At 36.9% G+C, this 17,772-nt stretch overlaps 1 protein-coding gene across 1 annotated transcript; it reads left to right on the plus strand.

The window, feature by feature from the left end:
* Positions 1-1,993: 1,993 nt before the first annotated feature.
* On the plus strand, positions 1,994-17,205 carry CHORDC1 (cysteine and histidine rich domain containing 1). Its single transcript, XM_062567349.1, has 11 exons — positions 1,994-2,136; positions 7,382-7,431; positions 9,412-9,468; positions 10,039-10,199; positions 10,873-10,973; positions 11,913-11,971; positions 13,058-13,128; positions 13,361-13,466; positions 15,097-15,216; positions 15,702-15,764; positions 16,486-17,205. Exons 1-11 carry the CDS (start codon positions 2,073-2,075, stop codon positions 16,627-16,629), a joined length of 996 nt encoding a protein of 331 aa, XP_062423333.1. The 5' UTR covers positions 1,994-2,072; the 3' UTR covers positions 16,630-17,205.
* Positions 17,206-17,772: the final 567 nt, after the last annotated feature.

Raw genomic sequence — 17,772 nt, forward strand, 5'->3', positions numbered from 1 at the left:
TTCATTTACTTTATGGTGATACACTACAGCAGGTTGAACTATGAAACAAAGACATTTTTGATGGATTTGTTTTTGTAAGATCTAAATGTACGTTTCTGCATCACTGATGTAGTAATTAAATGTGGAGCGTAATACATAATACTTTTTGAGAACTCTAAGGATTTTCATTTTTTTCTCCAAAAAAGGTTGCATTTCCAAGTGGTTGAACCAAACTTTGTTTCCGTGTAATTCAGTAAGCATTATGCTGGGGAAATAATGCATTCCTTAATTGTTCTTCAAGTTTTCTCAGGACAGAAACTGATGCCTGTATAGAAGCATTTTGTAACTTTTTTGCACTGCACAGAGCCAAAAAGTGTTGGTTCCTTGTAAAAAGAAAGCATGCTTGCACACTATAGATGAAATTAAGCCATAGCAACAGGCAAAGCATAAAATTTTATTTTACAAATGTAGATTAAACTTTTGTTCTTATGAGGTACTTTCACTAGGAGTGTTTAAGGTGAATTTAATCTTTTAAGAACAACTGCTGGCTCTAAGAAAATAAATACCTACTACAAATACATGTTTCTTTCAAATTTTTTCATATAAATGGAAACAATTTAAATGATTTTTATATAAAAAGGAAGCATAAGACTTAATATTCTTTGTCCTCTCCTTTCTTTCCGATTTATTATTACCACACCTATTGAGACATTAAAATGTGCTTGGAAAACAGCAGAAGAATGCTTTTACTGCCCAGAGCAAAGAAACTTATCTTCCAAGACTTATAGGCCTCATTAGGAGCTTTATTTTGGCTTCAGGAGAAGGAACAAGCACATGTGGTTTTTTTGGTAGCTCAAGGAAATGTTTCCTGACCTAGAATATGCATATCTGTTTATCAAGTATGTGCATAATCAAATGGGTATAATCAAGAGGACTGAATGTACCTTATGTAACCTTAGAAATTTGCATAAGTTTATTGCTACTTTTGAAACAGATTCCTTAGGATCCCTTTAGCATCCTAAACTCTCCTTAAAGAAGCGCTTTGAGGGAACATTACACTCATTTTACATGTCTACTTCAGGGTTTGTCACATGCTGTGAGAGCACATACACATCTCTGTTGAAAGATCTATTCAGTAGGCATTTAAAACATAGAAGAAATCAATTTGTATTTGCCTGCAGAAATGAGCACAGCTAGGTTCAACACTTCAATATACCCAAGAAGAAGTCAGGGCACCAAAGGAGGAGGCATACATTGGTCATTTGATTTGAGCATTCAGGGTAACTTTCATGGAATTTAAAGAATAAACAGAAATAACCTTTTTCATTATCAATTAATTCATATTCCAGCTGCTTGTTAATTCTTTTTCACTACAAATTAGATAATTTATTATGTATTGAGAAGAAGTATCTTATTTGTAATTAAATTCCTATCTATCATAGACCTTCAGGAAATATGCACACACGGGTTTCCTAATGACTGCTTTTTTACGCAGCCAAACGCTTTGGTGATGACTAGACAACCTATGTAATCACAAGAACTAAACGATCGCCGCAGGCTGCCTCGCTTGCCAGGCTCCTGACCAACTCCCGCCCGTTCAAAGGCGTTTCTAAAATCCGCCTCCGGCGGCAGGAACGGCCAGTTCCTCACCGCTCTTCTCGCCACCAGGACCTGGCTGGCCCTTGCAGTGGGGACGCCGCCACAGCTACACACCGCCCGCCGCCATCTTTCCCTCCTTCCCTTCTTCCCGCCACAGCGCCACGCAGCGCCCGCCTCCACTGCGCCTGCGCACTGCCCCCCCCCGCCCCCCGCGGCCGGGTTTCGCAGGGCGCATGCGCATCAGCTCCACCACCCACGAGCCTCCTTCCTTCCCAGCTCCCCCCAAGGCGACGCGCGCGTCCTTCGCCTTGGCAACTGTGCCCGGCGCCGAGAGGCGGCGCCTGCGCAGTCCCGCCCGCCCGAAGCTTCGTGAAGATTCCGGAAGGCTCCGCTCGGCTCCTTCCGGCGCGCCACCCCCCGCCCCGCGCTGCCCGGCTTCCGGCCGCCGCTCTGCCTGCCGGCGGGGGGGAGCCGGCGCCGGCCGCCGCGCCGCCATGTCCTCGCTCTGCTACAACCGGGGCTGCGGCCAGCGCTTCGACCCCGAAACCAACACGGAGGGTGAGAGCGGCGGGCCGGCGGGCGCCGCGCGGGGCGGCCGCCGCTGCCCTTCGTCCCCTCCCTGCCGCTTTGGGGTAGCGGCGTGAGGGAGGGCCTGGGAGGGGGGGCGGCTGCGGGGCGCGGGTAGCTTCGGCGTCCGCTCTCCCTCCGCGGTAGCTGGGAGCCGCGTGGCGGTGCGGAACTGCCAGGCCCGCGGGGGCGGCCGGCGCTGCGCGGTGACGGGACGGACCCGGCAGAGCCCCCGGGCCGGGGGGTGCTGTGTCCCCCCGCAGCGGGTCCTGCGCGGTCCTGACTTGGCTCTCTCCGGGGGGGGGGCTCTCGTTTTCATGTGGCGTTTTCCGCCGCTCTCGGGGCGGATGGGTGATCCGGTGCGATACAGTGATGCTGCAGGTCACTACGTTAAGGGCACTGCGGCAGCTGGACAGCGAAACCTGGCCACGGTGGAGATGCGCCGTGAATGCGGAGGTCCAGGGCTGGCGTTGAGCCTGGCTTTCTGGTAAACTTAATGGGTTGCTGTTGGCATGGATGACAAACTGTCTTAACCAAAGTATAGGTGGATAATAAAAGATTTTGTTTTTTCTTGTAGGCTTATGTTTGCACTTGTCGAAATGCTGTGTCAGCGTACTTTGAGGAAAAGCAGACCACAAAACAGTTCTTAACACTATTGGGGTGTATTTGAAAAGTATATACTGGAGGCCTTGTGCAAGAGATTTTTTTGGGGAGAGCACTTTGGAGTGCTTTTGTGTGTAGTGTGTACATCAGAGTTCAGCTACTCTTTGTATATTTGGACTGTATACTTAGATAGTAGAATGTGTGTTATGATACATGTATGTCCGCTTTGTCAACTGCTGTGAGCTCTTGTAATGCTTTCCCTGTAAATGCTGGCAATGAAGTATGCGATGAGAAATGTCTTCAGTGCATTATCGTTTTAGGTTGCAGAGTTCCACTGAGGCTGCAAAAAGGTGATCTAAGTAACAGGATTACCCTTAGCTGGTTTGTAAAGTGTCTGTGTTGGCTGAATTTCTAGAATGGCCTCTTTGTGTCAGCTTAATTTTTAGTGACCTACAAGATTAGAAGTAGACTAATGTACTCTAGCGTGTGCTTACTGTCAGATTAAGAACCACTGCATAAAATCTTCGTTTTGTTTTTCTGAGCTAAGGATTTTCATGAGAGGGACAATAATTTGAGCAAGACTCTCAAATGTTTATAACAACAAGAACAGACGTGGTTTTGGAAAGCTTCTGTTTGGTGACTCTACCACTCCCCATCTGTTTCCAGAAGACAAAATAGATTTTAAAAAAATAATAGAAGAACTTCACTAGAGCTTCGTGATCTATTCTTACTGTTAAAACAATTGTTCTTCACTGTATCTTCCTATATATATATGATAAAAATCATGGTAGACCTGATCAGGTTGGCATGACCCTGTTACTTGCTAATTGTGATTCTTTGATGAGGAACACAGCTTCTTGAGATGAAGTTTGTTAAGGTAAATGAGTAGAGCACTTGTTGGAATTAGTATCCTAGATTAAGCTGTTCTAAAGATACATTGTTCTTCACAGAGCACTTCAGAAAGCAAAGTTTAATATTTTTTGCTGAAGTAAATTCAGACTTCCAGCATCCCTAAATTTCCCCAAGGTCAATGGTACGATAGTACTTAGACATCTGTATCCATATTTAGATGTGTTCGGATATGAAGTTAAATAAGTTAAATATTTATTTGTGCTTCAGAGCTCCATTCTGAGCAGGCAAAAACACTTAGTACATTGTGAGGATTAAGGTTAGTACATGTGTTAACCACCAGAATACATCCTCCTTTTATAAAAACTTTTGTATTGATGTAGTCTTATAGTTAAGTTTAGGAACAAGAGTCATGAGGAAGTATTTGTAAGTGAAAACCAGGAGAAGGTAAGACTTTGATCTGAAAACTGTTTTGGAACTTCCAGCCCCTTCGTTCACATTCAGTCTCTAGTATAGATGTTCCTATAGTGATGATTGATGTAAGAGGCTATTACCATTCTCTTCAGAATCAGATGGCTGAAATAATGTATGCATCAATTTTCTGTATAAACCCTAGTTTTGGGGTGGGGGGAGCAAGTTGTTACTGGCTGACATTTTGTGAAGGACTGCATGCATCTGAAAGAGGGGCAGAAAAAACAGCCAGAAGGAAAGCAGTAAAGGTATGTCTACATAGAGACAGAATGCACAATTATGAATTAATTCATGGCATGCCTGCCAAGATAGAATTTTCACATCCATTTTAGATACATTAACTGCTAATCAGATATATGCTGTTAAGCATGTATGTACAGCATCTGACAGCAGGTGGAACTTAACTCCAAGAGTGGCAGTAGAGTTTAATGATGTCTGAGGATACACTTTCACATGATGCTTAATGCAGTTTAATTTCATCTTGCCAGAATGGAAGGGCTTACTCTGTCTTGCCTATTTTTACCCCTTTCCCTTAGACAAACTTAGTGATATTGCAGCTGCAGGATAAATGTCATCACAGAGCTGAGGAAGACTTACTTTATGTATTTCTGAAGTAGAGTAAGGGAAAGAGGAATCAGGTTTCTGATTGTGCTTACCTTCAACTACATGTTCATTAGACTAGAGTCCCAGCTAGACCCAGGAAGAGAAACCTTTTTGCCTGGAGCTGCACTGAATGGAGTTACGTGAAATGGTAGCCTAGATTTTGCAGTTTGTCTGTTCAAAATCTACTTTCTGTAACTTTGCCTGGTACCCACGGTGCAAACTGCATTGCAGTAGAAGTGCACCCTCTGATCCTGTCTTTTTTCCCAGGGCTTTGTATTTCTCAGCCAGAGCATGCCTTTTCCCTGTGAACTATTTATGAACTCTTTTCTTACCACATTTTTTTCATTTTCTACGTTTTTTTTCTAATCCTGTAAGAAATTCAGTGGAATTGGCTTCCTAACTTCAGCAGCCCCTTGAAGGTATCAGTTTCCCCAAGGTAGTGAATGAAGGTCATCAGGTCTAACCACCTTTCATTATTTCTGGGTTTGCGAGTATTAGTGTTTCTCCAGGATAGCAGCTCAGTGTGTGAGCTGTATATAGGCAGATATTTCACTTCATCCTTTAGAATTTAACAGGATTCCATTGCAAATACCTCAGTTAAGTTTAGATGATTTGGACTATTTTCTACTCTGGCATTTAACCAAAAATGTAGCAAGGTACTTAAGTGAATAAGCAAGGATGTTGCAGTATGATGATGACTGGAGAACAGTGTTTGCATTGTAAAAAAAAAAAAATGTGATACTCATATCTCCAGAAGTGATTTGAGCATGAGAGAAAACAGCTTGCTATGAATGACCTTGTGTTTGTGTATGACTCCTGGTTAAGTGTATTAATGGTAGTGGAGAAGAGACTTGGATGTCTTAGTTTAATAGCAACCAAAAGATAGAAGCTGAAGTTGGACGAATCAGAACATTGCTTTGACTGTTAGAGTGACAATAATGCATGCTAAGTTCTCTTTCTGTTAGTCTGAGGTTGACTTCACACTTATGTAAGCGGTTGGGCTCAATACAAGTAGAAATGGGTGATTATCTTAGTATCCTTTGACTTGCAGACTAAATTACTGGAATCCAGCCTACTTCACGAGTAGGTCCCACTGCCTTTTGAGGCATGACAGAGCTACTTGCCTCAGCATCTGCTGTTGTGGAACAGGAGTAGCCTCATGAGATAGCAGCAGAGAGCGGGGTTTAATTTGCTACATGATGTACCACCTGCTAAGAGGGCTTCAGGAAGGAAAGAAAAAGGATTGGGCTTGGCCAAATGGACATTTGTTTGTGTGTGAGCTGTGAGCCAGAGGGTTGTTGAATTAATTGACCCCAAGATGATTTCAGTCTCTACAAACATGGCACTTGCTATGTGTCTCTTACTTGAACCCACATACTTGCAAGGGGTCAGAAGTAGTAATTTAAGTCATCTTATTCAGAAGTTATATTTGCTGCAAATATAGCTTAGTTTTACTATCATGGTGCTTGTGATGACATAATTCCATACTTCTGGAAAAGAATAACCTCTATTTTTAGGTTTGTTTGACTTGACAGAAAAGTTCTGGACTCTGTATAAAGAGTAACCACATTTTCATAGCTTTCATGAGGTTTACTAGCATAAACCTTTCATCCTGAAGCCAAAGAGATTAGTAGAAGTTACGAATATGCTTACAAGTCCTGCTGTTGAACTGATGTCCTAAAATATGAGCCTTCTGAGTCTGAGGTGGAAGATGTCATCTTAAGGTAACTTGTTTTTCAGGCCATATTAGTGTCTTAGACACTAAGTAAAGAAGAAGATAACAAGCAAAACTTTTTTTTTTTTTTTTTTAACCTATGTTTTTTCACTCTTCTGTTTCCTAGGGGCTTATTTAAAAAATGTTAACTTCTTGTGTCAGTTCTCCTTTTACCTATTTCTACTTCAGGAAAAAAGTATATGTTAAAGAGATACAATATAATTAGAGGAATTATTGCACTTGACAAATAAATATATTCAACTTTAAAAGAGCAATTCCTACAGAAAATGCCATCACATCAATAAATCACATTCTATGAGATATTCCAGCTAATGGAAATAGCATTTCAGTGCAGCGTTTGTATAGAACCTAGGTATAATTAGTAGTTTCAACATGTCTAAATCTTGTATGTGGAAGATTGGCTTTTGGGTTTGAGTCCTTAAGTGACCTAGGATACCACAAACAGCCACTGAAGTGTAAATTATCATGGATAAATTAATGAACTTGAGATAGGTTTTCAGAGAGCTTGGACACCTAGTGCTTCTGGATAGAAAGCGTATATCTATCCATAGAGCTGTGAACAGCTGTGTTTGATACTGTAAACCAATATTTTATTCCCATCAGATGGCCATAAGACTACTTTTACCTCTGCTGGATTACCAGTGAGGACTAATCGTTAACAGAGGCTAGAGATGGTCCATAGAAAGTTTATTTAATACAAACAGAGAAGGAGTTTGTTTTAGGTGCCTGCTTTGTGGTCTTTGTTGCATAATACAGAATAAATATTATTGATTATTTAGGTTTAATACATGCAGTCAGAAAGCCTCATTTATGAAGTTTGTAGTTCCTTTTGTGAGTATGTGCATTTGGGGAAGTGAGGCAGCTCATGGCATATGTGAATTGCATGTGTGACAATTTTTTGCTGTTTATGATCAGATAAATACTTGTAAGGATTCTTAGTATGCCTAAATATTAATAATAGTGTTTTTTTTCTAGATTCATGTACATATCATCCAGGTGTGCCAGTCTTTCATGATGCTCTGAAAGTAAGTTTGGGAACACTTTACCTTTTTTCCTGTTTGTGTATAACAGTGTGCTTGTGATGTATTTTCCCCCTTTTCCTTTCAAACTGCAAAAACAAACAAAAAAAATTAAAAATCAGATTCATATGGTCTGAATGCTGTACATGTCCCTATGAGTTGTTTCCTGTTGATTGACTTTAGGTGTCTTAACAGTTTAATTAGGTCTTCTAATAGATCTCTGGAGGCAGTGAGAGGTATCATACTCCTCAGTTATTAACTTACCTGGAATTTGGACCATCTTGTTGTGGTTTTATGTGGCTAGAACACTGGCATATATGTTACATTTGCCTACTATAAAAAAGTGTTCTTTTGATCTGACAAATGAACAAGTCTGTTAGGTTAGGAGTGCTCACCCATGCCCAGACGCAGCTGTCTAGGATTCTTGGGCTACGTCTTCTGTAGTGACTTAAATATACCTGGAACTGGTCTGTGGTGGTTAGGCTGACAGATGCAACATGGCCCATATTCATAATGTTGAACTCTTCTACTTTGGGATCAAATGGCTACATCCAAACTACCTACTGGGAATTACTGAGAGAGACTAATTGGCTCAGGCTGAAACTGTACCAGAAATCATATTCTTAACTGTATATTTACAGAAATCTACAGTCCAGGAACATTCTGTGGCCCTAATCTACTAATACAGATGTAGCCTAAGTGGATTTTCTTATGTCTTGGAACTGCTATTTGACTGAGATGTGGAACAAACATACTTTTTCTGGTATTCAGGAGCTGCTTCTGTTGGCAGTGCATCTCATCTCTTCCCCATGATGCGCAATGTCTCTCAAATGCCTGGAGGCTTATGCCTATGTGTTGGGAAGCACGTGTTCACTGAGTTGGTGCTTACGTTGCAACACGTGACTCCGGAAGTGGCCACAGAGTGCCACTGGCAAGAACAGGCCAGATGCTGTTGGGTCACATATGAATGTACTTACATTATAGCAAATCATTTGTTACAAAATTGTAGTCCTACTCATAACACAGTGTATGGAGCTTCTGCATAATTGTAAAGACAGAAGTTCTAAATTTACTTTGGAAGGCTGTGCTTGCTCCCTCTTTCTTTTATATAAACAGTGTTTCTAAATTGAGCACTACTTTCCCCACCTCTATCTACCCCATTTTTTTTAGCCATATTAAAAACTTATGATTTTGTATGAGTAGTTTTCCTCCTGCTGTGAATTGCAGGTAATCTAAGTGGGCAGGAGTGAACCTCCTACCTCCTTGGAAATAGTGACTAGTGGAAATAATAAAATAAAATAAATAATGGAAATAATGAATATTTTAATGATGTTTTGGAGCTGTCTACCCAAAACCCAATTTCTCACTGAAACTCTTGATGTGATTGAAGAAGTATTGGTTAGTCAGATTATTATTTTTAATAAGATTGAGTTTTAAGACTTGTTTTTTATGGTAGAAGGATAATTTTCTCTAAAATTGAATTTCTTAATTATATAATAAAAAAACATTCTCGGTTAATGTAATTCAATCTATGGCTACACATGGTAGATCTCTAGTTGTGTGGAGGGAAATAAATAGTTGAAAGACTGGATTAGTGCTCAAGGAAAGAAAAAAATGGGGCTTGTAAACTGCTACAGATGAGCCTTGTCTCAGAGTAATGTGACTGAATAAATACTCTATCTTTTATAGTAACATTTCTGTTTTCTGTCATACTAAGTTGTATTTAACTTGTCATTAAATTATTGCCTCTTTACGTTTTTACTGCGCTTTCTGATGAAGGTACTATGAGTAAACTAAATAATGGCAGTCATAATACATTGCTGTAGTTTCTAAAAATACAGAAGGTAGACAGCAGTGGCCAAAGGAGAGAAGAGTATTATAATCATGAAATTCTGTATCTTGTAAAGGAATATAATTACTCTTCTATAAGCTCTTGCTGAATAAGGTGTTCATGTTTGTTCTTTTCTTTTCCCAAAATGGTTATAGGGTTGGTCATGTTGTAAAAGAAGAACAACAGACTTTTCTGACTTCTTAAGCATTGTGGTATGTATGAAGGATATTTTGAAATCATTTTACATGCCAAATCACAGCGATAAATATAATATAGTATGTTCATTTGTTTGTTTATATGTTTAAAATTTTCTGACGTATGTTAAAATTGTCTGAAGTCTCAGATATGTACTCTTTTTACTTCCTATAATGTTGAAGTTAAGTCTCAATTTTCAAGTTTTAAAGTTTATAGTTAGTTCTAGCAAAACCTATTTAGACTCTTACTAACATTGAAGGAAGGCAAAATTAAGGAAAAAAGATCTTAACTAAATAGAAACAAACTAACAAAAGAACTATTGCTTACATTTAAAAATTTTTTATTCCATTGATCAGTTATGGAAAGTATTCACTTTTTCTTTAAAATATCTGAGGATCAAGTGTTTATGCAAATGAAGATATTTTTCATCTTAATTGTAGGATTTCCTTTGTGGCCAATGTTATAACTAGGCTAATGGGGAAGATGAGTCTGAAGAAATAAATCAAGACCTGTTATCGTTTCAGATCATTTTTAACTGGACACGCACAATATGCTGCATAAATAAACAAACTTGCTTTCCATAATAGGGCTGTACAAAGGGTCTCCATAACAGTGAGAAACCTCCTGAGCCTGTTAAACCAGAAGTCAAAACTACCTCTGAACGAAAGGAGCTAGCTGAACTGAAACCCAAATTTCAAGAACACATAATTCAGGCACCAAAACCACTGGAAACAATTAAAAGACCAAGGTATAGTATTACCAAAACAACAGTTTTCTCAAATCTGTTGCCAGTTGGCCAAATTAAAACTTACTTGGTTGTTTAGTTTTACACAGATGCGTCTGAGCAGTGGGCAGGGCGGTGTTAATAGCATGTGGTGATATTCAACTCATTTTTGTAAGCTTTCTGTTGCAGGTACAGTTAGAAATTCCCAAATGAACTTTAAGTCAGCTTGTCTTTGGTAGCAGTGATGTTATCTTGAGCTTCAAAATGAAATGAAAGGGTTTTGATCAGGACAAGGCAGTACAGGATCTCTCAGCATTGACCTTGACAGGAAACAAAAATTGCAGTGTAAAGCTTCATGGATTAGAATACCACTAGCAGTTGTTCTTCATGTTTTAAACATTCTTAAAAATCATTTTAGGATGATTATGCTCAAATTCCATAATCTCTCTCCTTTATTTTTTGTTGTTTTAGGGAATTTAAGACTTCCTATTGGGAAAAAAAAATAAAAAAAAAAGATCCTCTACTAAATTTCTAGTCTGTTTTTCCATAAACAGTAAGAATTAACATTTAGGAGCTAGTATGTTTGTTATAAAGGAGAATGAAAAGGAAGAGCTCTATAGTAAGATTAAAAGTTACTGCTTTGTCATCTTTTGTAAGTATTTTTTGATTTTAACGTGAATATATTGACTGTTTTTAGCCCAGATGAACCAATGACAAGTTTGCAACTGAAAGTATCAGCTTCCTTGAAGCAAGCTTTAGATAAACTGAAATTGTCAACAGAAAATGAGGAGAAAAAAGGTAAGGTTATGCAAAAATCAAGTGTGTATATGGCATTTCTTCTCGGGCAAATAAATGTAAAATATTTACTTTTGAAATACTATGTTTTGTTGATGTTTCTAAAATGTTCATGTTCTTAATCTGTGAAATATCTTCCAGTAGAAGGAATAATAATCAAAGCTGAAATGTGAGCAGAGTGTAGGGGCTTGGGTGTCACTAAAATTATTTAAACTATTTATTTTGTAAGATTTTCCTGATAGAGTGGATATGGGATATATTTGCCTAAATATAGGGTTGAAAGAATTTCCTGAGAAATCTGCTAGGCTGTTGTTACAGACACCATACCTTTCATAAAATGATGAAATGCCTCCAAAGACTAGTTTGTTCTCCCTTTTGTGTTTTCTGTCTTTTTTTTCCCCACAATTCACCTGGAATTGTCTTCCAGAACTACACTGCTCCTTATTTTTTTTTCTAATTTCAACCTAAATATCTTTTGTGTCCACTTTATGTCTTTTTGTGTGCGTGTGAACACTGTGAGTTGTTCTTCCTTCTTGGTATCCAAATTCTCTCCTTTTTTGAACTTACAGACAGCAATTGGAGCCTTTTACAGTCTTAGTTTTATAAAGTCAAATAAGATGAGCTGTTATCCTGTGATAAGTTTCTTTTCTCCTAAACTTTATGGTAGTCCTTCTCCTTATGTGTTTTTTCCCTCTTAAAACAGTGCAAAAGTCTATAACCTAAAATCTAATGCACAGATAATATGGCAGTTTTGGGGGATGTTTATGTAGCTTTTGTTTCTTTATATCTTTCTGGCAGACTTCTGTACAGGGAGAAAATAGAAAACACTTTTTTTTTCAAGTTTTATCTAGTCCTTAGTTCTTTAACTTTTAAGAAAAACAAAATATTCAGTAGATTATACACTTGAGTTGCTTTATTTCTATAATATGATTCTGTTTACAGAAGAGGAGAGTGATGAAATCAAGATTGGGACAGCATGTAAAAATGCAGGCTGTTCAAAAGTAAGTAGTTCATTTCTACTCTTAACAGCTTAGCAGGTATGTTCAAGTAGGTTTTTTTTTTTTTTCCCTTTTAGTGCACTACAAAATTATTCAAAATTGGCATAAAATCTATCAGGTTGAACAAACGCATATCTGATAACACACGTTAGTATCAATTAATGTGGGCTGTTTAGTATTGCTAATGTAGTAAGTCTAAGAATTTTTTCTTTTTCCTCCCCTGAGGTCCGTCCTAAAGCTCTGATTAGTAAGTTTGCCAAACCGAAGATACAGAAGTGGTTCAGCTTAAAATGTTAAATAAGTATTGGTTAGAGGTGGCTTAGTGGTAGCTTATAGCTAGTGATAACACTTAGCTCCTGATAACCTGTGCCTACTTCAGGAATTTCTGTGGACCTTATCAGTTAATGCTTCCTGCTTGAATAATACACACACACACCCCACACACACACACACTAATAATACTTGCAGTGTGACAGTTTTCTGTTACAGTATCTTCTAAGCTGACACTTTTTAAAAAAAAAAAAAAAAAAAAACCCTCTTAACAACCTTATTTTATACAAGACAGTAGAATGGAAAGATACAGTTCACTGGAGATCTGACATTTTTTCTTCTTAATGAAATTCTAGTGGGAGAGGTGTTTATAACAGTCTCATTTGTGTTGGAAGCAACTGATGTCTTTCCATAGCAAAGATGTATAACATTTGATTAAGTTCCTTTTGTGTTTTATTTTAGGAATGTTAATTTTAATGTTTTTAATAAAGTAGTTGTTTTTCTGTGATATTTAGTGTGTTTTAAAGATAGTATTCCATCTCATAAATGTCTCTTTAGACCTTCAGAGAGATCTATTGTTATTGAACCAATGCATAGTATAGGTTGTAAGAAAGGAGTACCAGAGGGCTTTCTGTGAATGAAGAGTGAATGACTCTTTTGGAAAGCTAGAACAAGCCATCAGATGAATAATTCAAAAGCTTTATAGTACTTTGTTGTTTCTGTTGTATTTTTCTGTTGTTGTTTTAGTCCACTTACTGAAATAGTGGTACACTTCAAATTATGTGTTTTTTCTTTTTTCTTTTTTTTTTTTCTAACCAGACATACGAAGGACCACAGAGCACAGAAGTAGTATGTATATACCATTCTGGTGTACCTATATTCCATGAAGGGTTAGTATTATATAGTTAACTATTTTTTTTAATTAGTCCATTATCTGTAACTACTCTCTTTGTAGATGTTGCTTTGTTTTCATTGTGTATTTCTTACAATCCAGAACAGCAGTGCTAGGAAAGGATATACTAAATTAACAATAATACTGCATAAAGAAAAGCTCCTTAAGTGTTAATAGTAAATAATGTCCTAAATGCTGTTTGTTAATAACTTTCTTCTCAAACTCTAAAGGATGAAGTATTGGAGCTGTTGTAAAAGAAAAACATCTGACTTCAATACATTTTTAGCTCAAGAAGGTTGTACAAGAGGAACACATGTATGGACTAAAAAGGATGCAGTAAGTAGTATTAGTATTACATTTTTTTAGCTGGTTATTCTGAATTCTGAGTATTGAAAAGTAGTTGTAGCTTGATTAATTATTGTAATAGAGCTGTTGTAGTTTATTACCTCCAGAATAATACAGAGGATAGTATGCATGACTGTGAAGAAACAGTGTGAAATAATCTGGATAGAAGTATACTAGATGCATATATAAATAGAAATTTTTTTTGCAAATTTTTTTAAAGTCTTTTCTGCTGTGTTAATTAAAAAAAAAAAAAGTTTATAGTATTCCAGATAGTATTCTTTTAAAATTTTTCAAAAGATCATAATAAATCTTTCCTCCCCTAAAGTCCATGAAGAAAATAGCCATGCATGTTTTCTAGTAAAATGTATTGTACTTCCAATTTCCTTCAGGTTGAATCATATCAAATTACTAGATGGGTTGCTGGACAGATCTAGGTTCATGAGGTTGGGGTCTTTTTTTGTTGGTCTTCTACTGGGGAGAAGGAATATCTCTAATTTGGATTCTGTTTAAGCATCTGAATCTTACACTTGTCTGATATAAGAAATCAAACCAAAATATTAAATTGGTATAACATAAAGATCACCTAGAGCATTTAGTTTGAATTTCATTGTGATGATGGAAACAAACTACAAATTTGTAAGGTGAAAAGAAATACTTATATTCATATGCATTCATATTTTATAAGGTTTTTAGAAAATGTCTTAAAACTGAATAACATCTGACCCATTAGTATAAAAAAGTAGATCATTTGCAGGTGAACACAGTTCTTCGTTATGAATACATTGGTTACTGCTGATGGAAGATTATATTGATACTGCAAACATCAGTAACATTTAACAAAAGAAGATCAAGGATATACAACAGAAAGTGTAGTTTTGTTTTACCTCATTCTGTAACATTTACTTCAGAGTTCTTTACATCCTCTAAGTTGCAGAATAGTTACTTGCTTTGACAGCTTATGTGTGTGCTTAAGCAGTATTTTCAGATATGGAAAAGAGGCTTGGGGGGGGAGGGGGAAGCTGAAGCTGAAAGCCTAAAGCAGAAGAATATTCTTTTAATGAATTTACCCATGCATTAAGAAACTCTTCATGAAATGTTTTTATGTTAAGATAATGAGTTCTTAGCCAACTGTCTAATGATTTCTTGTTTTGTGATTTATTCTTTTTCCTTTTCCACTATTTTTTTTCTTCCCTCATCAAAGAACACAGAGGATTACTTAGTTTCTTGCAGTAATATGGGAACTTTTTGGAGTTAGCACTTGCTTTTTCTTTCTTAGGTTCCTTCCTACCACCTGCTGGATGTTGTGGTCTTGGACAAAAGTTAATTCAACAAGAAAGATTTTGATTTCATTCTGTCACAATGTCCTTTTTTCTTATCATTGTCCCTGTCGTGAATGGGTTTTTTTCCCATGCTAATATTTGTCAAGGGCCAGTAGCTGAAAGTTAGTTTAAAAAAATAATCTAAGTAGTTTTGTGCACTCATCTGAACCCAGAATATAGTTCTATATTAGCTGTGTTTATTGAGTATAAAAGTAGACCTAGGTTCTTTTCCTGTTTAGTCTTGTAAAATTTCTCATAAATGCAATTTTAATATTTTTTCATAACTTTTTCTTCTAATCTAGGGAAAGAAAGTAGTTCCATGCAGGCATGACTGGCACCAAACTGGAGGGGAAGTAACTATCTCAGTATATGCTAAAAACTCCATTCCCGATCTTAGTTACGTAGAAGCAAATAGCACAATGGTGAGTAACAGCCTTAGGATTTTGTTTGTTTTTTGTTGTTAAAACACAGCAGCTTGAAGTAATGAAAATCTATTTTCTGCTTTATTAACAATGCAGAGATCTTACAGTGTAAGAGAGAGAGAATAGTGTAAGAGTTTTTTGATAAACATTTTTTTCTTGACATTTTTGTTCAAATATGCCTAGCAGTTTTCCCTTCTGTGTGAACATCTATAGTTTTAATGGCAAAAAAGTTTTAATTAAATTTTTGCACTTGAATCGTTAGTGTGATTACAAAATATTGACATGACTATATGTATAAATAATTATAGATTCATAATTTATTAGTATTTGACTAAAGTAGCTTAATGTCATTCTTTATGGTACACATTTCAGAGGTACTAATGTTATAGCGTTAGAATGTAGGATCTGAGTCTTCTTGTGATGTATTTTGCTTAAACATAGTTGACTTATCTAATGTCTGAAAAAAATCTGTTTTCCCTTTTAAGTTAAATATCCACATTGTATTTGAAGGAGAAAAAGAATTTCATCACAGTGTGAAATTATGGGGAGTAAGTATAAGAATCATTTTTCCGTTTCCAGTTTTCTCTTCTGATTACTTTTTTTCATTACTCTGCTTATTGAAAGAAATTCAATTGCACATCATTGAGTCTAAACTTAAATCTGAATCTAAAGCCCTGAGCAACCAGGTTTGACATGGTAGTTTACTCTGTTTTGTAGGAGGTTGGATGACCTCCTGAAATCCCCTGTGACCTGAATTATCCTAAGATCATATCCTAAATATGATAGTGGTGCAGAAAACTCCTATCACCATATAGGTGCATGCTTATGTATGTGTTAGGCTTGTATGTATGTGGGCATATCTTCACAGCTTGGGAGTGGAAGAGGGCTGAGTGTTAAAGATTTTTCCAGATAACAGAGGGAATTTCATCTAAAAGTTAAATCTCTCTCAAATTTTAGACAATATAAAATATTCAAGTGTAGAATGGAATAGTCCATAGTGAGTCAGGTTTAGCTCAGTTGGTTGGAGCATGGTGCTGCTAATGCCAAGGTCTCAGGTTCAGTCCCTGTACAGGGTATGCTGAGGGCTGGACTGGATGACCTCCAGAGGTCCCTTATGATTCTGTGGTGATAACCTCTATGATGAGTCCTGCTCTAAAGTTTCAGACCTAAACATTGGCTAAAGTCTAGTTCATCTGGTACCCTTCTTAATTTTAAGTCTTAAACATCTGTCAGTTGTGTTAAGTGTGAAATCTGTTTGCTTTGTTTTAGGTAATTGATGTAAAGAGGAGTTATGTAAACATGACTGCTACGAAGATCGAGCTTACTATGAGAAAAGCAGAGCCCCTATTATGGGCAAGTCTTGAATTACCAATATCCAGTGCACAACAGAAAAAAGAGAATTCAGATCAATAATGAATCCCAGAGACAAGTGATTTCCCGTCATGAAGTGGTGACTTGCTACTGTAATCAAGTATTTAACTTTTATATACTTCTTTTGCTAGATACTGTGCTGCAATCTACAAAGAAAGTGGATGCACAGTAAATGAGAGTATAAACTTGAAGAGCAATAGCTCTTTTTGCTCTTGCTCCCAGGAGTATATTTATTCTATTGAAACATTTCCATGGAAAGTTCTAGTAGAAGAGCTATTGCAGTTTGCTTACAACCTTACCTACTGTGCATTAACTTTCTAAATAGATATGCTCTCAGTCCATACTGTATGTTAATTTTTCAAGTGTTCTGTTTAGACTGGATCTACTGGGTAGTACATGCTAAATTCAGCTCTATTTGTTATGAAACTTTTCATAATAAGGATATAAAATCTGAGTTTATAAAGTGATTAACATGCAATTCCACATCTAGAATAAAAATGATGCTTAAATATGAAAGAGCACTTGCAGACTCTTCTACTTGTATGTTCTGAAACTAATGTTCTGTTACCTGATGGCTGTGGAATGATGGAATAAAGCATATTTTGTTAAGGATTTAAATACTTGCTGACTTATTTGCTGTCTTATATTTGTGAAAGCAGGAGATGAGACCAAAAAAAAAAAAAAAAAAAACAGGTAGGCAAGAGGAGATTTTTTTTTTTTTTTTTTTTTTTCCCTAGCGTTGGTGCTTGAACTGTTAAATGTGAAACTGAATGGACAATAAAAGGGCTGCATAATCTACCAAAATACAGAATATTGCAAAATCACCAAGCTGCTGTCTGTATTTATTTTGGCAGAGTTATTAGAATGTATATTCTATCCTGTTCCACAACTTTTGAATTTACAAATCTTCTTCAAAATAAGTGGATGTCTGTAGTAGTAGAAGATGGTACACGCTGCAGGTATCAGGAGAATTCTGTATCGGTATACAGAGCTCTTGTTGCTGAAGAAAGTAAGCAAAGAACTAAGTTTACCTATGGGATGAGTCTTAACAGAAACAAACAAGTTTTAAAATACATATCTCGTCATAATTATACCTTTCAATTAAAATGTTTTTAAAAATACCTTTTTCCCTTCAACCTCATAAGTAAAAGACAGTGAATTAAAAAAAAAAAAAAAAGACCATAT

The sequence above is a fragment of the Rhea pennata genome, chromosome 1, assembly GCF_028389875.1.
Source record: "Rhea pennata isolate bPtePen1 chromosome 1, bPtePen1.pri, whole genome shotgun sequence".
In the NCBI taxonomy this organism is placed as follows: domain Eukaryota; kingdom Metazoa; phylum Chordata; class Aves; order Rheiformes; family Rheidae; genus Rhea; species Rhea pennata.

What these genes read in the sequence shown, in the direction of transcription:
- CHORDC1 (XM_062567349.1), top strand. Translation starts at nt 2,073, where the DNA reads ATGTCCTCGCTCTGCTACAACCGGGGCTGCGGCCAGCGCTTCGACCCC. An exon ending in CTGACTTCTTAAGCATTGTG is followed by an intron (nt 9,469 to 10,038) that starts GTATGTATGAAG and finishes TTTCCATAATAG; the next exon opens with GGCTGTACAAAGGGTCTCCA. An exon ending in TAGAAGCAAATAGCACAATG is followed by an intron (nt 15,217 to 15,701) that starts GTGAGTAACAGC and finishes TTCCCTTTTAAG; the next exon opens with TTAAATATCCACATTGTATT.